The 23,588-nt window shown below is 42.0% G+C and overlaps 2 protein-coding genes across 7 annotated transcripts in view; one reads left to right on the top strand and one right to left on the bottom strand.

Annotated features, from left to right (window-relative positions):
* tnrc6c2 (trinucleotide repeat containing adaptor 6C2) overlaps window positions 1-15,144 on the top strand; it is a 52,974-nt gene extending 37,830 nt beyond the window's left edge. For 4 of the 5 annotated variants that reach the window (XM_069168334.1, XM_069168333.1, XM_069168332.1 and 1 more), the window contains 11 exons: window positions 658-822; window positions 1,326-1,445; window positions 1,767-1,850; window positions 2,435-2,717; window positions 3,091-3,276; window positions 4,077-4,268; window positions 5,256-5,405; window positions 6,614-6,829; window positions 7,677-7,750; window positions 8,022-8,161; window positions 8,822-15,144. In XM_069168334.1, the coding sequence (XP_069024435.1) occupies window positions 658-822; window positions 1,326-1,445; window positions 1,767-1,850; window positions 2,435-2,717; window positions 3,091-3,276; window positions 4,077-4,268; window positions 5,256-5,405; window positions 6,614-6,829; window positions 7,677-7,750; window positions 8,022-8,161; window positions 8,822-9,170 (1,959 nt within the window). In that variant the 3' untranslated portion in view covers window positions 9,171-15,144. The remainder of the gene's footprint in view (window positions 1-657; window positions 823-1,325; window positions 1,446-1,766; window positions 1,851-2,434; window positions 2,718-3,090; window positions 3,277-4,076; window positions 4,269-5,255; window positions 5,406-6,613; window positions 6,830-7,676; window positions 7,751-8,021; window positions 8,162-8,821) is intronic. The other variant, XM_069168335.1, reaches the window with a different exon arrangement.
* A 1,828-nt stretch (window positions 15,145-16,972) lies between these two features.
* On the bottom strand, window positions 16,973-22,115 carry cd7al (cd7 antigen-like). 2 transcript variants are annotated; one of them, XM_069168198.1, is made up of 5 exons: window positions 21,980-22,115; window positions 21,112-21,474; window positions 19,854-20,240; window positions 18,151-18,260; window positions 16,973-17,688 (listed from the first exon to the last, which is right to left on the bottom strand). In XM_069168198.1, the coding sequence occupies exons 1-5, from the start codon at window positions 22,041-22,043 to the stop codon at window positions 17,473-17,475; spliced, it is 1,140 nt and encodes a 379-aa protein (XP_069024299.1). In that variant the 5' UTR covers window positions 22,044-22,115; the 3' UTR covers window positions 16,973-17,472. The 2 variants fall into 2 exon arrangements, with proteins under 2 accessions (XP_069024299.1, XP_069024300.1); XM_069168199.1 differs by having other exon boundaries at window positions 21,115-21,474.
* Window positions 22,116-23,588: the final 1,473 nt, after the last annotated feature.

Here is a 23,588-nt window from a genome sequence, read left to right as displayed (position 1 = left end):
TTACACACATCTCTCTACCCACAAGCGCTCCTAAATCTTCTCTTTTCTGTTGTTCACTTATGTGTGTATGACCTTGCCTGGAGCGCCCATTGAAATCAGATAGTTATGCTCTATCAAATATCACCCCCAGAGGCAGCCATGGCCCAGAAAAACTACAATATGTCCTTGAACTCCAAACAAAGGCACTATAAGCGGGCCTTTTTTTTTGCACTGAATATAAAAACCAACATGGAATTGGAAATGTGGATGAAGCTGTCTTTTACAGGGACATTTTTTGGGCTCATTTAAAAAAAAAAAAATCAAATTAGTCCGAAATTTCTGATGTAACAAGCTGCTTTCACTCAGTGGTCAATATATGCTCTGGCGCACAAGACGTAGTATCATGCCTGACCTTGAGGGTGATCGAAAATTAAGAATGTCTTGGAATGACATGGACCCACGCTCAGCTTTTGCATGCACTTAAAAAAATTATTTTTATACAATGCATGTGAACTCATTTGTGTATTGAATGAACCCATCAACCTGATAAAGCCGAGACCATTGGATCCTTAAACCTGTACCATACTCTTGACTTATGTCTCTGGAGTGGCTCAGCTTTTCAATAAGAAAATGAAGTTGGAATTCACTCTGAGATTTCATTATGACTCCTGCTCATAGATACCCAGTGGAATGTTTGGCAGTAGTGGAGCAGCACAAACCCGGGCCATGCAGCAGCAGCAGCAGCAGCAGCAGCAGCAGCAGCCTCCTCAGCCACCAGTGCCACCTCTCAGCTCCTCCCAGCCTAGTCTACGTGCTCAAGTGCCTCAGTTTCTCTCCCCTCAGGTAGAAACATAAACATCATCAATAGCACATGGAGCTATGTCAATATGTAACACAGAGAGACTGTTTAAAACGCTGTCCGACAGATGTTTGTTCTATGACCAGGGAACATGATTTGACACTCAAAAGTGTAAACCCGAACTTCTCAACTTTTTACCTGTTTTTTTTTTCCTCATTTCATGAATCATACTGTATTAAAAACTGCATCGTAGTTTTGTTGAAATACTCTACGACAAAAAACTTGAATGCTTTTGATATCTTTTTGTTCACATTCGTGCAACCTTTGCACAATCTGACATGCTTGGCGTTCTCGTGGCTCTTTGCACAACTCTTGGCTTTGCGAGACTCTTCTCAGATTCTTCATCCCCTCCGTCTCCCTCCTTGCACACATGTGGTAGTGACTAGTTGTATCTTGCCAGAAGGTGCTTTCGTGCAGCTGTCGTGACTTGCACTGACGTAACTTTTCATCTCTCCTTTCTGCCCTCCCATTCTCCTGTTCCCTCCAGGTCCAAGCACAGCTCTTGCAGTTTGCAGCAAAAAACATTGGTCTGAACCCTGCACTTTTAACCTCACCAATAAACCCTCAACAAATGACTCTGTTGTACCAACTTCAGCAACTGCAAATGGTGAGTCATCATCCGTTTTCCATTGCATTTGCAGCACAGCTTGTACTTTAAGGCATGAAGCGGCAAATCTGTGTTGTGGACTTTTTTCCAAGAGTTTACGGCTCTATTCTAAACAGAAAGCAAATTAAACCAAGCGCACAATACAGAAAAAAACACATGCCAAATATTTTATGTGTTAATGTTAGCTTTTGATTTTACGTCCTGATGATAATTATTAAATGAAGAATCAAAACGGTGTACATTTTACAGTGAATGAGAGTGTATAGCTGGAATGGGTTTTTTCTCTCCATTGATGTTTTGTGTTTGCGTCCCTTGATTCAGGCGTACCAGCGTTTACAAATCCAGCAGCAGATGATGCAGGCACAACGCAATGTTTCCGGCCCCATTAGACAACAAGAGCAGCAAGTGAGTCAACAAGTGCATTACATACAGCGACAAAAAGTGTAATCGTTTATTTCCTGTGTAATCACACGCTACAGTGCTAGTGAGTACGCAACACCCCATGACGCAATCTGTTTTTCTCAACAAAAGTTTTCATTCTCACTTGGTACCACAATAACAGAGCAAAACCATGCTTTGTCACGACAGGAGTTACTGAAACTTTTACAGAAGCCTGGGAACTTGTTATTTCTCAACAATTCTCTTTTTTGCACCAAAGGAGAAACGGTTTGTTCTGCTTTTCTGAAATGTCGGTTCTTTTTGGTAAATATCAGAGGTCTTCCACAAGATAAGGCCTCTTAAATTGAGGGATGCTTTGTGAATAAGTGATTTATATTTAATACCCTTATCTTCTATCTATTTGGTGTTTTCCCTGCCTCTCCCCAATCTCTGTTTTCCTCTCTCTTTCTTTCTCTCACTTCCTAATATTTCTATCCACCGTCCTTTTGCCACCAAATAATTCGAATATTCTTCTTGCTTTCCTTGCCATCAATTGCCAATGCTTCCTTTTATAATACTTACATGTAACAACCCCTCTCTTTTTTTCCTAGGTTGCACGTACAATCACCAACATGCAGCAGCAGATACAGCAGCACCAGCGTCAGCTGTACCAGGCGCTGCTGATGAAGCAGCAGCAACTTCCCTCTCATTCCTCCTCTTCCTCCTCCTCCTCTGCTGGTCTGCATCCTCCTGGTGGCCATGCCGGAGGCCCTGGCTCCAGCAAATCAACCCTGGACCCCTTCACAGGCCAACACCAGGCTCCGGGCCTCGCCGACACACTGCACACCAAAGAGCCGCCGTCTTCGCCCAACGCCTACAGCACCTACCCTCTCTGTGAGTCTGACAGCTTCATCACGAGAGGGAAAATCTGTTTTTGGTGCTCACTTTTGCCCCAAAGTGTGAAAATTGTCCCATGTAGCCATTAAAGTAGCAGCCCTGTCACATTCACACACGTGTCTATAAGATACCTCACAAATGGTAAATAATTTATGTGAGCCATTAATACATTTGCACAGCTAAAATATAGTCATGCCTTTGCCATTTTTCTTTCTTTTGTTGATATCGGCAACATCAAACGTTAGACCCCTCTTTCATGTATTTAGATTTTGTTGTAATTACATATTGTATTTTCCTTTTTTCTATTCAGCTGTTTTGCTGGATTTGTGTTAAAAGATAAAACTAAAAGATTCTTGTGTTTCTTATGCAGCTGGACTGAATCCAAACATGAATGTAAACTGCATGGAGGTTGGGGGTCTTTCCCAGAAGGAGCCCCCTCAGCCCCAATCCCGCCTGTCCCAATGGACACACTCCAACTCCATGGACAACCTCTCTGGCAACTCTTCAAATTTGGAGAACAACCTCAATAAGCACGGTGTGTTACAGAAATCCACAGGCAAGCATGCACACACTCACCATGTAAGATGAAACAAGCTTGACAATGAATATTTTACATGGACATATCCAATGAGGTTACATGTATAAATTTCCATCTTTATAATAATGTACACTTTTTCCTCCTGCCAATGCAGAGCTTCATAACAACTGGGACTCTGAAGTGCTTGTGTCCAATGTTGTCACATTTGTCATTTAAGTTTTATATCGCTGCTTTTGTTTTTTTCACACTTTCTGAATGCAAGCTAATTCTCAGCTAAGAATCCCAGCCAGAAACACTTATCTTAGATGTCAGTATGACACCCACCAGCAGTGAGTCAGTCAGAAGCTGCTCGAGCTCTTTCACACCACATTTCTTTAGACTCAATATTTAAACAAAAGTAGGCCCTTGAATGAAGTATGACATGTAATATGTTTTTGTTTTTTTCAAGTTTAATAATTTTTTTCTTGTGTTGGAGTTAATTTGGTACCTCTGAGGTACGTATCCCTACACATGGGGAGCACATGAATAATGTGGGCCACTTTACAAAGCACTGTTTCTACATTGTTCTGAGATGAGAAACCAGTTAACTGACATGACCATATCTTCATTTTAATATTTCATCTATTTTCTCCTGTTTGGACGGATGTGTTGATGGCCTCAAAAGTATGAGAATCAGCAGACATACAGATTGACTTACTTTAGACATAACATGAAAAAAAAACTTTACATGTATATTTAATTTTGGCTTTGGATATGTTTGGCAACTTCTTTTTAAACTTGTTGTTTTGAACAGTCTCTTGTTTCTTTCTATATGCTAGGTGCCATATCTGCTGCCTCTACCCTGGTCCCCCCTGGGAAGCCTCCCCAGCTGGAGGACTCATACAGCCCTTACAATCTAATCTCCAGCTCTGAGTCCCCCTCCAGCCCCCTGGTCCCCCCTGACAGCTGGGGCCAGGGCAAGAGCCCCAATGAAAAAATCTCCAATGGGACCAACATAAACTGGCCCCCAGGTGAGGATGACATGCAAATAAGACATGTTAAAATCTTATGATGCACTCAAACATTGCTGTTAGAGCTCCTAAGAATGTGGATGTGTCTAAACTGTGACACATGACAGGAGAGTGACAGCTCTGTCACTCTCCTGTCATGTGTTAGAGCTGGGAAACTTACCCTGTTATCATTTGTAATGATTGACATCACATAGTTCCCATCCTACCTCCTCCCAGCTTTAACCAGACTGAAGGTCCAAACAGTCAGAGTAAGGAGATAACGGTTTACCGTAGCTTTTCTTTTTACCGCTCTGTATCTTTTACTCTTTTTTTCAGAGTTGGAGATGTATTTTTATGATAATCATACCTACTAGAAGCGGGAGTTGTGAAGGTGCAGTCAGCACTGAGTTTACTGCAAAAGAATTTCCATTTAATTGCTTTGAATTTACAAGCAAATAAAGTAAAGCCTTTTTCACAGCAGACATTTTGACTTGCCATAGTAGGAAAAGCGACGTTGCTACATGAACACTGGCTTTGTTTTTCTCAAGTATCCCAGTGAGATACAGCAAGTCATCATATACCAGGATCCTGTAACAAAAATCTCTAAATAGGGTAATTTATTATTTACACCTGTGCTTTTCCAATTGTGAGTTTTGACACATTTAAAGAGTGTCAGCCAGAACAACAGCTGCTGTAGAAGCAGGCAGCGGGTAAATTATTCAAGAGGAAGACATATTCCAGGGTTAGGACCATATGTTTAATAGCCCGCCCCATAGTTCAAAATACAATGCTGAGTGTGCCTCTACAATAAGAGACCAGCTAATTTGTGTGATCTTTTCTGCAGCAGATAAATCAGTCTTGGAGTATTTCTGAAAAAAAGCAATGGCTTAAAGCCTTGTACTGAATCATGTACACTGTAGGAAAGTCATGAGATGACACTTCCTCAAGGTCTCATTTTGTGGTTTTAGTCACCCTTCATTCTTTCGGTGTCTTATGTGTATGCCTTAGAGTTCTGCCCTGGGGTGCCATGGAAGGGCCTTCAGAACATCGACCCTGAGAATGACCCCAATATGACCCCTGGCAGCGTCCCCAGCGGTCCCACCATCAACACCAACATCCACGACGTCAACCGATACCTGCTGCGAGACAGGAATGGAGGTATGAGAAGAGGCGAGGCCACGAATATCAGTTTAATTCAACCAGTATCCCTTATCCAGTAAATCGGATGTATAGAAATGATCACTTCCACCTATGTTCGTACTCAACCACATCACAGACCCCAATATGATATGCTTGTACACAAAGTTACCTGTTATTTTTTTTAATTTTTTGTCTGCCTGTGCTCACACACTGTTGTCTCTACAACCATTCAGCCACTTCCCCAGCCTCTCCACCTCAGAATGGCTCTCTGCCTCCAACCAGCAGTGACTGGCCAGTCAGTGGCTACTCTAGCTCTTTCAGTCTGTTGTCCTGTGATGGAGACAGCTCAGGTACACATCCAGAGTACCTTCCCTCCATGTGTGGACCTGCTAAACCTCTCCTCACCCATGTCATGTTGGAGCCCTGATACTGCACTGTTTTAGCTTTTTACTGATCTTAAACCTTTCCCAACCCCTCACCTCCATTTATGACCTTTCTCACCCCAAGTCACACCTAAACTAAACACTTCAGTGCCTTTTGACAACGCCTTTACCTAAGTTAGTAGCCTCAAAATGACATTCAACTTTCTCTGTCTCTTTGACCCAAACCCACAAAAACAAGCTTCGCCCAGCTGGTCATGACATCAGTACACACCCTGTGTGTGTGTGTGTGTGTGTGTGTGTGTGCGTGTGTGCGTGTGTGTGTGTGCGTGCGTGCGTGTTCAAGATAGGAATTCATAAAGAATCTATTGTTTTATTTATTCTATCCTATTATTTTTGAGTAATATTCAGAGGAAGACAGAGGTTGCAATTAACTTGAGCTACTTAAAATTTCTTTGAGTAAAAAATATCCAGTTGTTTTCTACTGAAACTTTCGACCTATTTTTCTCTTCATGCACTCAATCATGTGTCGTGACAGAATACAGTCTAAACATCAATACTGCAGATGGATACACTTAAGTTTTAAGAGCGTAGCACAAACATTTAGAATAGTACATTTTCAACACATTTAAACATTTTGACCAGTTTTGGAAGGTTAGTGGTTTGTATTGTAGTTTGCTCCGTTGTTTGCACTTATTTATTGAAGCAACATCTAGAGGAGCTCCAAATCATCTGACTCTTCACACAGAGGCTGTAACATCTTAGTTCTACATCTTAATTGGAATTAAGTTGTAATTAACTTATCTGTAACTCCCCCCCCTCTCTCCGTCGTCTCTCCATGTGCAGGTAAACTGTCTGACATGAAATCCACCTGGTCCCCTGGGCCCATCTCTCAGAGCCAAGCCTCTCTGTCCCACGAGCTGTGGAAAGTCCCTCAGGGGCCACGCAGCAACACAGCCCCGTCCCGACCCCCGCCGGGCCTCACCCACACCAAGCCCTCCTCCACCTGGGGCGGCAACTCACTGGGCCTGGCTCAAGGCTGGAGCGGCTCCTACTCCTCTGGTGAGCAACGCTTTTTATTAGAAACACATGATTGCACTCACCATCCCTCCAGACTTTTCAACTGATCTGCAATTTCAGTTGGATAGAAGCTCCAATACAAAAAAAAAGAATAAATACTTTATCACTGCACTGTATTATTGTAAATAAAGTCCGTTGATGAAAAAACAAATATCAGGTTGCGCCGAAACTTTTTTTCTGAAAAATAGCTGACTGAAGCCTTTTGCAACTTACACTGAGAATAAATCAAGTTTCAACAGATTGACACCTCTATCATTGATGTGATAGAAGATGTATAGGTGTGGCACCATTCACAGATGCGAGCAACTCAGCACTCTCAGTATAAACACTGGCTGAACACACCCTGCTAAACTGACAACCTGTGGTTTACCATCTCTGCAAGAAGCCACACAAATATGTGACCTGGTTTTGACATGACACATATGCATTCTCACACCAAAGTGGAAAGGCTTTTTCACAAGAAGTGCAGAGAGGAATTATGTGCGTGTAAGTATATAACAATCAGTGGACGACCAGAGCTCCTGGGCTTCTTCAAAAGCATCACCGTGGCTAAATAAAAGCTAAAACATAGTTTGACAGGAAATAACATTGTGAAAATAAAAGTTTGATCACTGTCACTTTCTAACTTTGTAATGTCCCGATGCTTTTAGAAAAGAGGCGACACGGCGTCATATCGTGCACTGGCCTGTCGAAAAGCTTTCATTTTAACATTGAGCAAAATGACTAATGACTAAACGTGTAGTGACAATATCACAGAAAATCGCACATTTTCCAATTAAACACTTAGTATTTAACATTATGTTTGACTGTGTCTGCATTTTTGTTACAGAGGGAACTACGTGGAGCACCGACAGCTCCAACAGGACCAGCAGCTGGCTGGTGCTGAGGAACCTCACCCCACAGGTGTGTACTCTGATCCGCTAAGTTTTGAGAGACTGAAGCCACAGTGTCTTTTAAGTGGAAACTAAATATAACAAATCCAAACCAATATCTGAATGCCTTAGTGTTGGGTCCTCAAAATGGAACAAATGTGCCTCTACACTTTTTGTTTACAGTAAAGGACAATTAGAGGACAGAGTCTGAGAGAAATAATTAATAACTGAAAATATTGTAAAATACTTGAATAAAGTAGAATCTCATCTTTAAAATTGATTATCCATTTATTTTGTTTCAGATTGATGGTTCCACTCTGCGGACCCTGTGCATGCAGCACGGCCCCCTGATCACATTCCATCTCAACCTGACCCAGGGGAACGCTGTGGTGCGCTACAGCTCCAAGGACGAGGCCGCCAAGGCCCAGAAGTCCCTGCACATGTAAGCCTCAGCCAGAGTGGGATTAGAAAACAGAAACTAAAGACATTATTTTTTTCTTAATGTCTGCTGCCTTTCATGTAAAAGTGAAGCAGCTACAATGGACACAAGAAAAAAGGGAACACTTTGAGGAAGACTCAGTGTTCCTCATTCCTTCTTTGGTGTTTCCCCACAGAGAGCACGTCAGCTTTTTGAATAAGAGCAGGCGATGTTATTTCAGTGTCTGGACAGTCACATGGAAGAGGAGGTGGGGAGTCATGCTGTTGTCAGCTGTATTATGATATTACAGTAATTATTGCAATGATTGGGTTATGGTGGGAAAACATCAGTGTAGAGTGAGTCTATGGGCTGCGTTATTTCTGTGACTGCTGTAAGAGTCCCTAATTTTTGTTTAACAAATAGTGGCAGTGGTTGTCATGGAAACAAAACGCAAGACGCGTGACCCACTTTTCATTACCAGCAGCCTTAGATGTGTTTACGGCAGCACAATAATTAATGAAGCACAATAGCGGCAACAAGCCCTTAAAAAACAGTGCCATGAGTTTGATGGCCCATTTTTACACAACTTGAAGAAACCTTTTCAAAACATTAAAATCAATCATTGATCTTTTCTGGTTGACCTCTTGATTGTAAAACCAGTCGTTTTCTCTTTCGTCCTGTAAGGTGTGTGCTCGGAAACACCACAATCCTGGCAGAGTTTGCCGGTGAGGAGGAGGTGAACCGCTTCTTTGCACAAGGCCAGTCGCTGGGGGCAAACACCACGAGCTGGCAGGCCAACTCGGGAAGCAATCAAAACCGGATGGGCGGGGCAGCGCACTCCCACTCCATGGGCCAGTGGAGCAGCGGCGCCGGTGGAGGCAAGGCCAGCGGAGGTGACCTACTGTGGGGCGGGGTGCCCCAGTACTCCAGCCTGTGGGGGCCACCTAGTGGAGAGGACGCCCGCATGATCGGGAGCCCCACCCCCATCAACACCCTGCTGCCTGGAGATCTGCTGAGTGGGGAGTCCATGTAGGATGATGCCACGATACACTAACCAACCAACCCATCGCCACCATGTCATGTAAGCCATTGGTGGAAGGTGGAGTGAAAAAGGAAAAAAAAAAAAAAATTCAATATAAACAGGAGCAAAACCCAAGCAAATCATGTGGCGATAATCAGTATCAATTTGAACTGTTTTGAACTGTGAATTGTGAATCAGAAGGCGGGGATCCATCCACACAGACTGCAGACCCCCGTCCTTCTGCTTTACTTTGGTCCTTCTTTGGTTTGGTTTACCTTTTTTGGGGAAAAAAAAACTAACTTTTTTTCCTTTTGGCATTTTTTTAAATGCGTCATATTAAAGGAACTGAAATGAGACACAACACGAAGAAACCTTTTAAGTGTTTTTAGTTTTTCCATAAGAATACATGACATTCTATGTGAAGTGTTTTTAGGAGAAGCAATCAAAGCTGCCATCTGAGACTTTCCTTTTCCCTCCAAAAAAAAAAAAAAAAAAAAAATCATCCCAAAATAAGACTTAAAACAACCATTCCCAGCATATCCATGGCCAATGATGTTGTTCAAAGACCTTTACTAGTTATGTTAATGTTTGTTTCTCAGCACTAATATTAGCCTTAAGTGCTCTCTGGCCCAGGTCCTTCCCAAGCCGCCTTTTTTTAGTTTGTTTTGTAACTGATGAAATAGCTGAAGTCTTGCACAGTTTCACCTCTGAGCCAGCGAGTGGTCCAGGACATAGCTGGTGACCACGTCTGTCACTGGGCAGTAAGAAGGCCTGACCACGTGACTGGCCCTACCAATCATATGCTTGATTATTTTTAATTTGTCTCAAAGGGATTGACACAGCTGTTAACGTTTTTTGTTTTTTTTAGGTCTGAATCCAAGCAAAATTTTTGACATCCTTCACAACATATAAGCTGAGAGAAGATTATTTGTCAAGCTCGCTGCGTGTGTCCGTTTCCTTATGAATATGTGTCCGGTGACACCCAATCATCTGCAAAACCAGACCCTTCTGGTCACCTTCAACTTTGGAACCTAGTTGCTCACTGGTGCTTTGTCAAATTTTCTATTGTCCAGTTTGTTTATGAAGCCCGTAGGCCTCTATGGTCAGCCAATTTTCTGAGGAAAAACATAACCCAATTTTACTTTCACATGACAGTAACATTGTGCAATATACACCATTGACCTTTCTTCCGTCCATACTCAATGTCCACCGGAGCTGGTTCATTTTTTTTGTTTGTTGTTTTGTCTATTTTTTTTGTTGCTGATTTCAGCAAAAGACTTTGGAACTTCAAAAAAAAAAACAAAAAAAAAAAAACACCTTTCCCCTTTTGAAAACTTGGATTCCCTCCAGGCCACCAATCCCCCTGAAATTGTTGGGAAAACTCTGCAAAGAGGAAGAAGCAGCTGTTGAACTGATCGAGCAGCAAACATTAATGAAGGGTGAAGTGGTACACGACAATGCACACTTCCTCTCTGCGTGCCACAGCCACACCCAACAGAAACTGAAACCACAGCGGGATTGGATGGTTCTGGGTATCTGGCACAATACCAAATAAGAGGGGTTTCTCCTAATGCAGTAGACCTACGAGTGTTCCTTGCGTTTGGTACTGTACAAACAGAAGAGACTAAGACTTTTATAAATTCAAAGGGTTTTATCATAGCACTTATGAAGAGCAAATAGCTTCAACTGCAATCCAATAAATTAAAACAAAGGAGCAGTAAAAAACATTGAAAACAACAACAACAACAAAAAAAACTCTGCTCCTTTATGTACTGTATCTATTCCATGAAAATGTGTCCGGCGTTGTTCCTCTGGTAGCAGGATGAAGGGAAACAAAACTGAAATGTACCATTGGACTTTGGGGAAAAAAACTGCAGTTTCCTTTTATTCTTTTTTTTTTTTTCCTTCTTTGAACTATATCAAAGTGAATATCACTGTTACTCCAAAATCGTTAGCCTTGTTCTGTTCGGAGGCGCTACACTTGCAACGTCAGCTGTCTCTGACACCCGCTGGCCAGCCAGCCAGCCAACCAGCCAGTCGGTGGGTGAGTCGGAGTGGGGTGGGGTGGGGGAGTGTCCACTGAGTGCCTCTTTGCTGTGGTCCTCTGGGTGTCAGGCGGCAGCCCCACAGCGCAGCACTTCCTCCTGGGCTCCACTTGACCCTCCCTCAGTCTGGCAAGAAAAGCAGCTGCTCCGAGACTGACCAATCACAGCTCTCTGCCCACACACGGCATCTCCACCGGGGGGGTGGAGATGCCCACCACCACTCGACCTTGCTGTCGACCCACCCCCTCCCCCATCTCTCAGTTCTTTGACACAAAGATCACTTTAGCTGGAAGATGTAATAGTCATATTTCTGGAATTTTTGCCAGTGTACTTTGTATTTTTTGGAAAAGATCATTTGACTTTATTTTTTTTTCCAATGTGTTATATTGTTATTTTTTTGTCTACATGCAGTGGTCTACAAAATACCGGCTGCTGAACTAGCCCTTCACTGTTCATATGCAGAAACACTTTGGTCAGAGGTGCCTCTGTATGTTCATCCTGTGTATTGAATGCAAAATGAGGATCAATACTACAGACCGTTATTGATTGTCCATTTGTTTTGAACTGATCATGTTTTTGTGTTTGACAGTATTCTGTAGTACTTCCAGGTAGTATCTTGAGATGTGTAAAAATAAGGTGTCTCAGACGGGGATGTGGGTGTTTGTTGCTCCAAGCTGCTCCGCCTGCCCGCAGGCTGTCCCCCCTTGCCCTTTGCCTAGCTGCTACGCTATAACCTCCGCTCCTCCTCCTCCTCCTCCTCCTCCTTCTCCTCCACCACCACCTCAACCAGACCCAGTAGCCCTCCCCTGACCAGGCACCAAGAGGCCCTTGTATCTGTTTCTATGCAAAAGACTCGAGGCTGGGGCCCTTTACAGTACGCCAAACCTGACTGGGGAATGAGCACTCCTCCCAGAGCTTGGCGAACCCTAACAATTGTCCCCTATGTGCTCCTGTCAGCACTTCAAAACGGCCGCGGTAGAGCCAGGCGAAGTCGCCAGAACACTGTCGGGAGTCGGAACACTTTATCAAAACGTCGGCCTTTTCTCTCTGCGCTGAAGACACATCTGTCCATCTTGATCTCAGGGTAGGGGAGTTGATGAAACCAAGTATGAGATGCAGCTCTCCATATCTGTCCTGTCTACTGTGAGAGCAAAGTCTTCAGTTAAAAGGCCATCCGCGCACCAATATGTACCGACCTCATGCCTCACAATTGAATCCTTATTGGAAGGGAAAAGGCTTGTATTAAATCCTCTTCCCAGAAGGTGGCCTATTGTTACTGTTTGAGGGGACATTATCGCGTGTAAAAGATGCCAACGTGTTGTGCCAATATAAATTTGCTGTGTCATACTGTATCTTTATAGAGAGCACTTGTGTTCCCTGTTTGGAGGAGCTTTGATAACCTTTGCGGAGGCTGCAGCGGGGGGGACAGGAGGGATCAAACAAAAGGGCGGCAGCATCACACCCTGAAGTGACTGAGATTTTTTTTTTTTTTTTTTTTTTTTTTTTTTTTTTTTTTTAATGCTTTTGTGGGGAATGCCCCGAAGGAGAAAACTCAGTTGGGGGTTCCAGTTTGCTACAGTGCACAGTTGATGATGGGTAATCCCGGGTACATATTTTTTTAAACCAAAAATGAAATCGCATTTTAATGTCATTTTTATGAAGTTTGACATAAAAATCTTAAAAAGGCTTAAAAAAAAAAAAAAAAAAAAAATCTAAATAATAATAATAATTAAAAAAAAAAAAAAAAGATCTATAATATGTTAAAAGCTCTGCACTTCTAGCTGAAACGTCTCCGGTCATCAGCCTCCGCCACCACCATCTGAAGTAAGTGGAGCGGTGGCCGGGGTGCCTTTTTGTGGATGCTGTATTTATCTCGTTTTTATGTTCGTGTCCTGCTCAAAGCGGGCCCACTGAACTGTACATTTCCACAGACCCAGATGGCTTGGGCCCACTGTATCAGCCTCACTCTCTCATTCTGCCTCAGCGGGAGGGGAGGGGCACATTTCAAGAGGTACAAAGTCTTAAAAACAAAACCGAAAAAAAATAAAAAGCTTCACACAAAAAAAAAAATGTCGAAAAAAAATGAATAAATAAACAAGAAAACGGGAAAAGGCTACCTTTCAGGACTTGCAGTCCTGCAGCACACAAGCAAAAATCACTATTGCCTGTTTCTGTAACTGCCTTGATCCAAGCTCAGACAGACCCAATAGCCGAGGACCTCCCAGCATCCTGTACTAACTGGAGAACCCTGACAGTGAAGGGGGGTTTCCCATGCTGCACCAGCATCGAGAGGCTCACCTCTCTACAGCTCTGTTCTAGATAACGGTATATATGTATACACTACATATATATATACTGTGAGTACGGTGTGTGGTATCACCTCTTCAAGACTTCTTGGATCGTAACCTCTGAAACTTTTCACTTTTTATTTTAAGAATTCTTGGTTTGATACAACTGAAAATGAGCAATATGTATTTTCCCCGCAAATAAGTGATACAAAGGGAAAAAAATAAATAATTGGGGGTCGGGTGTGAACTGATACTTGATAGATCGAAAGCTACGTCTTTCTTCTACGGCGTTGGATATGCACGTTCTGGTTTAGATGACATATTACAGTACTCTGAAGTGCTCGTACTGTATATGTGTGTATTTGTTTGTTAATTAGCCTGTCTAAAAGCCCAACCTGAATCACCAGGTTCAATGCATACGTTACCAAGTTGATTAAAAAGAGAAAAAAAAAAAATCACAAACATATCAAAAGAAAACAAAATATTGAGCAGAAATACTTGAATCATGGAGCGCCAATAACATAATGTGAAGTCAGTAATTCTTTTTTTTTTTTTTTTCTTTCTTTCTTTTTTTCCTCCATCTGACAGGTACACTTAGGGGCTTTTAGAAAATATCAAATATGTATTGCATTAAGTTACAAATACAAAATCTTTGAGAAGAAGAAAAAAAAAAAGTCATCTTAGATGTGTGCTTGAAAGTCAGATGGTTGTATGAATGTGTGCTCAAGAAACTGTGTGTGCAGGGCACACGGCCTGCTGTTATGTTCCACTCAGTATGTTATTCATTTTTTTGTTTTTGTTTGTTTTGTTTGTGTTCTGTCAAAAACGATTCTGATAGTTATCTTCTAACGTTGCACTGAGTGTCTTCTACCCCTCACTCAGCTAATCGTAGGTAAACGAGTCTAAGTACGGAGGGGTGACGGTGACAATTCATGTGTACATGTTTACTCAAGGACTTTGTTTTTCATTCTATCTGTAAAAAGTTTATCTACCTTATAGTGGCTTTTATTGTGGAATAATCCCATACGAGGATTATCATTGAGTATTGCACCATTTTGTTCCAATTATACAACAAAAAAAAAAACTTTTGGAAAAAAAAAAAAAATCAAAAAAGAAAAAAACTGCCAAAAAAAAACTACAAAACAAAAAAAAGGGGGGGAGGAGGAAAAAAAAAAAAAAAAAGAACTGTGGCCATAGCTAGCTGTAGAAGGACTAGTGATCCCGATGTTAACTTCATGGAGAAATGGAAAGGGATAAAGTGTGGGAGGTGAGTTTGTTACAAGACTCATTTCAGAGGTGCCTATCTTTTCTGTTTTTGTTTTGCAAAAGCCACCCGTTGTTTACAAGCATTTCATTTGTCCGAAGTTCAAGGAAATAGGAATTTATAAACAGGAATGTTGTTTCAAAAAAAAAAAAGAGGACAAATTTCATCTTCCATCAAATATGGACATGAAAATTTTGCAAAATGAAGATTTATGCTACTTTCAAGAACTCTGGGATTGATCAGTGTTGTGTCATATTTCAAGTTTTCATTTCTCTGTCAGTGTCGATAGACTATCTCTGTATGTATTAAGTTGTGATTCGATGTTTTCTGTAATACTGCGACGGCAGTTTGCTCACTATCTTGCACACTCATAAAAGATGTGGATTTTGTCTCAGGAAGGCCAGGGTTCCAGATACCAACTCCATCATTTCTAGGTTTGATGTTTGTGTGAAAGAAAAAGAAAAAAAGAAAAAAAAGAAAAAGCAATTGAAAACTATTAAACTCCGAGCAAGCACTGAAGTCTATGAGTTTAACAGAATATAGAGAGTACCATTGTTCCTTTTAAAACAAAAAAACAAAAAATGTTCGTAGCAAGTTACATATTTACCAAATAAGACTGAGAATCACCTTTTGAGAAAAGTGGAGCGCTTTACATGTGAAATCTGAGTAGAAATTGCTTTACATTTAAACAATGATCAATGGTTTGATTGTTAAAAAAAAGAAAAGACGGTGTCAGAAAATGCATTTGTATGTTTTTGTTCTTTTAAGTTTCCATCCTGTAGTTCAGGAGCGTCATGCAAGACTTTTCTTTTCCCCTTTTTTTTTTTTTTTGAAATCATCTCTCCTGTCTGTTAATATGTCTGTTCTCGGACAGGTATCCAATAGTTGAGAGATTTCCTAACGTGTAACGGATGGTTTTCTGAGGCAGGTTGAAGTGGAGGAATGAAGCTGGTTTTTAAAGGATCATGATCTATGCACAAGTGGGAGGGAAGAGGCCGCTGCTCTACGGCGGCGTTTTGTCGACTCGGACTCTGGGGTTCAGGGTTTGATGTAGGGTTGTGTTGTTTTTCCCTTTTCCTTTTGTTTTTATATATATATATATTTTTTTTTTTTTGTCTTTTGCTCAAATTTCTTCCACTCCTCCCACCCCCTTACCCCCCATCCTCATCTAATGTTTTATCAAAACTTTACATTGCATCATCATGCTGTGTAATTCTTAACCAATGAGCGCTTATCCTTCTGCTAAAGCACTGTGGGTTGTACTGAAGAAAAAAGAGAAAAAAAGAAAGAAAAAAAAAAAAAAGCCCATGACTTTTAAGGCTGTCGGTTTTTTTAAGGGGGGTGGGGGGAGGGGGGGGGAGTGGGGGTACTTTGCCTTTGCCTTTCTCTTTACTTTTGAGAAAAAAAAAACATTAAGGAAATATGTCTGTAACTGAAATACAAAAGTTGTGGCTTTTAATGTTGTTCTTTTTCTCCTCATAGAATGTGATTGTTAAAGACATGCAGCGGGAAAAAAAAAAAAAAAACGTTTCCATGAATTATGGAGCTTCTTTCGGACTATATTAATAAATTATGAATTTTCTTGGCTGTTACTGGGCGTCTTGTTGTTGTTGGTTGTTGTTGTTTTTTTTTTTTTAAGGCTGAAGTGTTTGTATTTATTTAATATGTTTTTTTTTTTTTAACATTAATGACATAAAGTACTTGTGCAGAATTTTACATATAAACTAAAACAGGTTGTTGCCACCGCGACCAGATCCCAGATAAGCGGAAGAAAATAGATGGAATTAAAAGTGGGGTTTTTTTTGTTTTTTTTTTTACATTCAAGCTCTTGGTTAGGGAGCACACACAATCCTAATCAAGGATATAATCAGCGGCTAAATTCTTGTGTTTCTCGGTATACGTTTTTTGGTTTTTTTTAGTCCGGTGACATTTCCACGCCACGGACGAACTCGTACCGAGCACGCTCTGTGGGCATGCGCACCGGTCAAGCTGTGGAGGTTGTTGTTGTTGTTGTTGTTGTTGTTTTTACCACAATTGGTGCTACGGAGCAAACGGTTTTAACAATTAGTATCCTGTCCACAAGTATGACGTAAGATGGGACTCTTTTTTTTTTTTTTTTTTTGTATGCTATTTCATTGATCATTAACAGCTGGTGGAAATACAAGTAAAAGTAGCAGTGAAGAAGAAGTAAACAATAATGGAAATAAAGTCCAAAGATTTTCTGTACAATTGTTTAATGAGGAAGAGGATTGAACATGTTTGTCGGGCCTCGTTGGGCTTCGGTGAGAAACGGTGAATGCAAACATTACTTCGGTTTGTTGACAAAAGAAACTGTCAGGATAGCTTCAAATTGATGGATTCGGTTCACGTGTGGTTATTTATTTTTTTTAATTCATTTCTTAGTTGATTTTCCAGAATGTGTTGCATCACAAAATACATCATATTATATAACATATGTAATATAAAACTTGGAAACGAGGTTTTATTTTGCTTACAACAGTGGCAGCTAAATACGTTTATAAAAGTTGTGAGGAAAATGCTCCAATAAAAAAAAAAAAAAAAAAAAAAAAAGTATAAACCAGCAACAACAAATAAACACAAAATTGAAAAGCTGCACGAGGAAGGACGTAAGCTAGGAAACTTCAGAGCGCCAATCAAGAGTCCGGTGAGTTTGAGGCAGCTGAGATGTCGAGTCGGTCCGGAGAAGGTGAAACGTTTTAAGTGTGAGACTCACTCCTGGGGCGGAGGTCCCCGCTGGGGCTTTCGTAATGGTTCCCGGGACAGGATTTCTTCACCGTGTAGTTTCTGTACTCGGAGGTCTCCGCTTCCTCCCAACGGCGGGGGGCCACCTTTCCACCGAGGGGCTGCAGCCCAGTCATCTCCTCGTAGATCGGGGCGGCAGGATGTGACTTGACTCTGCGGCGAGCTTTACCCTGACAGCCATCGAAACGGGAGGAAAACAAATCAGTGAAGGGTGCAAACAGAGAGCAACGCGCTCAGTTTCCTGTGTTAAAATCTAAGTTTGTCATTTTCGCTTCAGACGTCCTTAATAGGAAGTCTTACCCAAGACTGCACCTCGCCGTGACATCTTTCAGAGCCACATGGGAGGAGGGAAAAAAAAAAAAAAGCACTAGTTCAACACTATTAAAAACTAATGAAAACAAGCAACAAGTGAAATTGCGTTTCAGCACCTCCCTCGCGGAAGTTTAAAAAAAAAAAAAAACAACGAGAACAACCGGCTGCCAGACGTTTGTGCGGTTTTGTGGTGAGCTGCAGAGGAAATTTGGCAATCTCAACAGGCATGTGCTGTTCGTGGCAATACAGCAGTTACACTTCCTCTCTTATTGTTCTGCAGCCTCTGAGCGGCGCGTTACCGAGCTACGAAGCCAACTCACTTTATAAATCGCCACAAGTGCGATGAGGAGCAGCAGGAGGAGGAAAAGGGCCACGGCCGAGGACAGGGCGTAAAGCGCGGCGGAGTAGGCGGAGCAGCTGCACTCTTCGCCTGCGGAGAAGCACAAGAGGGACAGAAAACGGTGAAGATCAAACGAAGTTTGACACCGGCCCGCTGCACCGCGTCCTCGTCACTCCGACTCGGGCGTCATCCTTTCGGCGTGCCGTTTATATTGTCCGCAGTCCTAAAACACTGTTACATAAAAAAACAAAACACAGATGGCTATAAAAGTGGCGCAACGACAGCCCAAGCGCGACAGCGTTCAGTAGGAACAGAAGAGACCACCGAAACGAACTTACTACGCACCGTCGGGCTGCACTTTGAATAAGTAAACTGTATTGAGGGGACGACGGCGTGGGAAAGCCGAGCTTCTGTACAAAGTGAGGATGAGGGGTTGGACGTCCCGAAAAACGTTGGTGAAAAGGGTCAACGAACAAATAGGATCACCAAACGGTAGTTCTGATGTTATCCGGAGATGTCAGCTGTTCAGTTTGCACAGTGAAATAAGTGGGACATCAGCAGAACACCATTTAATACCTCAAATATAATAATCAATTCAAATACTTCCGTGTCAAGTTCTTATTGGTATTTTTCTTATAACCATAAAAAGTGTCCTACACTATATTTTTTTTCTTAATGTCCCAAAAACCCAAACTCATTAAAGTGACCGTTTCTCAGATCTTTCTGACTTCCTGACTCTGTTGCTCCACATGAAGATGTAAATTATTATGTTTTTAAAACCAAAAAAAAACTATCATTTTTAGTAGTAGGATCGGTTCATTGATTTTTTTTTTCATCGGATTTGTTGATATTGTTTGGAGATGTGTCAACAGATCGTCACTGCAGATCATCACCCACACAAACCGTACAGTAAAAACCCGATCATCATTTTTTTTTAATTTGTATTCGATCAACAGACAAGTGGCAGAGCAAGAATACGCAAACTTCAACCAAACTGCTGAGACTCGGAGCCGGACCGGCAGACTGGACGCTACACTGACTCAATATCGCCTCCTAAAGGACAACGTGGTATTACATCAGGTCCTTAAATCGTACATATTACACCTTTAAAGCTCACAATTGCATTTCAATGTGGATGAAGGGTGATCCTAAAGCTGGATGGCTGTTTTGTTTTCCTTTTCATTCGTTGGACAGATTGTGTGCATTGTTGTTGTTCATTTTGAGGTTGAATTTTTTTTTTTTTTGTTCTTTCATTGTTACGAAAAGGATGACTGTGCAAGCAAAAAACGTGTTCTTAAAAAAAAAAGAAAGTTAAAACGGGAACACTACGGTTGAGCAACTGACAGTGGGTTTTTTTTGTTTTGCATTCGCTTCAGAGGCTGTAAAGGCCCCACAAAACCTGAACCTACTCAGTGTAACATCCGTTGTTATTTATATCATTAGTAGCCGAAGCCAGAAACGTTCCGACATCACTGGTGGGCTGATGGTAAATGAAACAACACAAAATGCAGGAGATAAAACACGAGTGCAACAACAGAAAACAAAAAACAAAAAAACGCAGTAAGAGGAGAAATCCTATTTTCATTTCAAAAGCCTGAGGAAGAAGAAGAAGAAAAAAAAAAAAAAAAAAAGCCAGTCAGCTGAAGTCACCTGGTGATCAACTCCCACTATCACTGGACCCACCTTTCACAGAAACAAAGACCACGCGTCTCCCTAGGCTGGTGCTGCGCTCGGGCGTGTCACGCAGGAGCAGCTGGCAGCTGTACAGGGCGCTGTCCTCCGGCTGCAGCTGCTGCAGGGTGAGGTTGTAGGTGAGGCCGCCGGGGCTCGGCGCCGAGGACAGCTGGACCCTCTCAGCGGGGAACTGAGGAGGGCGGCTGCTGCTGCTGCTGCTGCTGCTGCGGTGTCGCTTTGAGTTGTACAAAACCTCCACAGGTGCCCGGCCCCTCCGGCGCTTCAGACTTACCCCCTCCACAGCCAATCCCTCCCCATGAGGGGAGAAACAGGGCAGCACTGCTGAACCCCCAGCACACGTCTCTACCAGATCCATGTCCACCGACTCATGGCCATCTCCAGAGGAGGGGGGGGGGAAAGGGAATAATAAGACGGATGTAACGGACAGGGGCGCCACTCATTTTAAACAGTGAGAGAAGCAGCTGTCGAGTTTTATCAAACAGCGGGAAACATTTGCACTTCCAGAAAATGTGCAGGTCCGCTGTCACAGTTTTTTTTTAATTAACTTATTTATTTTAGGTTTGAAGACCCAGAATTATTGATATACTGAGTGAAACTTTAATAATGTGAGTGGAAGGTTGTATTTTCAAATTTGGCACTGCATATATATTAGCGGACTTCTGACTCTCACACACTTAAAAACAACTAACCACAGCGAGTCATTTCGAGAAAAAATGTGAATGTGAATCAAGTGATGAAAGAAAGGCAAGCAGCTGAGATGGGAGGACGTGATCATCACCGCCGATGAGCTCGACCTTTTAAGATGTTTCCGAAACACGCTGGACATTTTACGCCCCAAAGGAAAAAAAAAAAAAGACTTTATGATATTAGTAAGGCATTATTTAAATAGGGTCTATGAACCGGAGTTATTAAAGGCTTAAATAGGTGTTGATTTCTAAATAGGTGGAATGCGATACTAAAAGGGAACTTTTGGGGTTGCCAGGTATTGAAACATCCTGCCCGTTGGGATACGTCCACCTCTAGCGCCCCTCACTTCTTTAATCAATATTATCACCACTTCCATAAAGTATACTTTGACCTTTAACAATGTTCGCTGAGCCAAGAGCATTTCCTGTGTGCATACGTTTTGACCTTCTCGTTTTGTGGAAAGTTTACCTCCCCGTGGGCAACACATGAAGCGTGTGAGAAGGAGGGGGTGGGGGGGGGGAGGGGAACACAAAAAAAACCAACAAAAAAAAACACTCACCACCACCACCACCACTAACAAGGAGGAAGAATTCAGTCAGCCCGTGTATGTGTATGTCTTCAGCAGCAGGGTTGTCCACAACAAAGTCACAGCAGTAGCGGTCAGTGTCGCCGGCCCGCAGCTGAGAGATGGTGACGTTCAGAGCACCGAGGCTCGGGTCGCCGCTGACACTGGTGCGGTTTTTGGACGCATCGTCGGTCACGCTGACCGGGGAGCCGCTGTACACGAACAGCAGCTCGCCGGGACTCAGCCAGCTGCGTCTCAGGTAGACGCCGAAGGGAGCGGGGTCCTTCTGCTCAAGCACGCAGGGGAGAACCACTGATTCACCTTCACGCCGCTCGAGGAACCGAACGTCACTGCAAACTTGTCGGAAACAAACAGATGTTTCGATCAAATAATTCATATCGTGAATTCATAAAGATATGAGTAAGTTTCAAAAGACAGATTTTTTTTATTTTTTTTTTGGTGCTATTTTAGAAACATTTTTGCAGCCAGGTCGTAGAGGGCAACAAATAATGCATATTATGAATGCAGTGTAAAAAGATTCAACTACTGCAGCAGTTAACATAGTGCTACAAAATACAATTGGAATATGTTTATTCCTATTTCTGAATTCTTATTTAGTCATTTTCAAGCCATCCATTAAATGTATACCAGATTGGGGGGGAACAGCCACATGATAACATTATAAACTCTGACCAACAAACCACCAAAGTTAAATTAATCTAACAGCCAAAGTCTCTCACATTTTCATTTGGATTCACTAAAGGGTTCTTTTCTATGTTTTTAAAAAAAAAAAAGTACTCCAGATGACTTCCTTTTCTGAATACAATTTACACATCAGTCTGAACAGCAGCAACAAACTTACCAAATCCAGTCTGAGAGATGAGCAGAGTCCACAGACAAACCAGGCACTGGATCCCAGTCATCATTAATACCTCTGCAAGACACTAGTTAAGATGCTGAAGGAGGTCGCCGGTGTAAACCATGACAGCTTCGACGCAGGCGCTCGGAACTGGATTTCAAAACTTTGGTTAACTGTAAATGAAACCAAGAGGAACTCCATGAAGCTCCACCTTCAAACCTCAAGGCCCACACAAGAGGAAGCACAGAGTAAGCAACACCATCTCAACGCCACAATGGATCAGCTCCTTCCACAGCAAATGTGACAGACGGCCTGGGGACACATTAAGAAACACCCAACAAGCACAGTAAGACCCCGAAGATCCACTTCCTTTTGTTTTAGGCAGTGCGAAAATCAATTACCTTCGTCTACATTTTTTTTTTTCTTTTCTAAAGTTTGCATTAATTGAGTATAACATGCTTTAAAAAACTTTCCACAGACAAAATGTTTTTATTCACCCCACAGGAAACGATACCGACTGCCCGTCAGGATGTGTCTGCTTTTAGATGATAAAAGTGACAGCCCCAAAACATTCAACTCTCAAGTTTTGACATACAAAAACCAGTTGGCCTCATAGCACTGTAGATCCTCACACCTTCAATAGTGTTGAATAAACAGTCTGAGCAGATCTGACTTATGAAAGACTTTGAAAAACTTACTGGACATCTAGAATTAATAAGTAAAAGGCCTCTTTGACTAGTTTATTATCGACATCATTTCTGACTTAACCTTGTTCACACGTTTTGTTTTTTTCACACACCAACCTGCAGTTCAGACACGAGAAGCAGTTTTATATATACATCATATTTTTTTTATTAAAAAAACAAACAACAACAAAAAAACAGAAAATTAGTGCAGAATATTAATGACCACAATCGGGCAAATTTGAGTCATGAGCGATGGTTATCTAACCGGTCTGCTCATGTCGCCGGTATCAGCTTGAAATAACCATTTCCCCGTCCTCCTCTTTCAGCAGGAAGCCACAGTCAGTAGGTGCGGAGCCGGTGGTTTCTGTTCACGGTTTACAAGGTGCACCAGTTTGAAGAAAGTGTGGCAGTTTGACGACCTTCAGCTTCGGTGGCTTCTCTCCGAATTCTTCAAATTGTTGTTAATGGTCAGTCTTGTTTGTGCGTATGGCTGCATGTGAATGCATGTGGATGCACTAATTTCGCAATATAGCGGAACACGTCTGCTGTCCTCTTTAATGCTTCTAACCATAAATAGGTTCCAAAGATGTATGACTAATTCCTGTAAATGTACGCAGCCCACCCCAAAAACAAAAACAGTTAATACACGCACAAGTACCTTTTTTTTTTTTTTTTTACACCAACATCTCATCTAACAGATGTAATTCTTTCTTATGTGCAGTATTATTGAAGTAATGGCTCCTGTTATTTCCCTCTATTTTAACAGTCTCCTGGGCATTTGAGGTCTAATGTGGATGTTCAGGGTCCCATTAAATTCCTCCAGATGCCGCTAGGTGGTGCACTTTCTGAAAGCCTACAAACTCCAGTTTGTATCACCTCAAATTTAAATTCAGTAATCAAAGAAAAACAAGTGGCAGCAAAATAAT

The sequence above is a fragment of the Embiotoca jacksoni genome, unplaced genomic scaffold (assembly GCF_022577435.1).
Source record: "Embiotoca jacksoni isolate LCO1_2020_lvr unplaced genomic scaffold, fEmbJac1.0.p SCAF_4, whole genome shotgun sequence".
NCBI classification, from domain to species: Eukaryota; Metazoa; Chordata; class Actinopteri; family Embiotocidae; genus Embiotoca; species Embiotoca jacksoni.
This window is presented reverse-complemented; position numbering and strand designations above follow the sequence as displayed.

Bases quoted from the DNA above. Each gene is read 5' to 3' on its own strand.
- cd7al (XM_069168198.1), bottom strand. From the start codon at position 22,043: ATGATGACTGGGATCCAGTGCCTGGTTTGTCTGTGGACTCTGCTCATC. The intron at 20,241-21,111 runs GTGAGTGTTTTT...CCTCCTCTGGAG, and splicing joins TGTTAGTGGTGGTGGTGGTG to ATGGCCATGAGTCGGTGGAC. The intron at 18,261-19,853 runs GTGGGTCCAGTG...GCTTCTCCGCAG, and splicing joins GGTCTTTGTTTCTGTGAAAG to GCGAAGAGTGCAGCTGCTCC.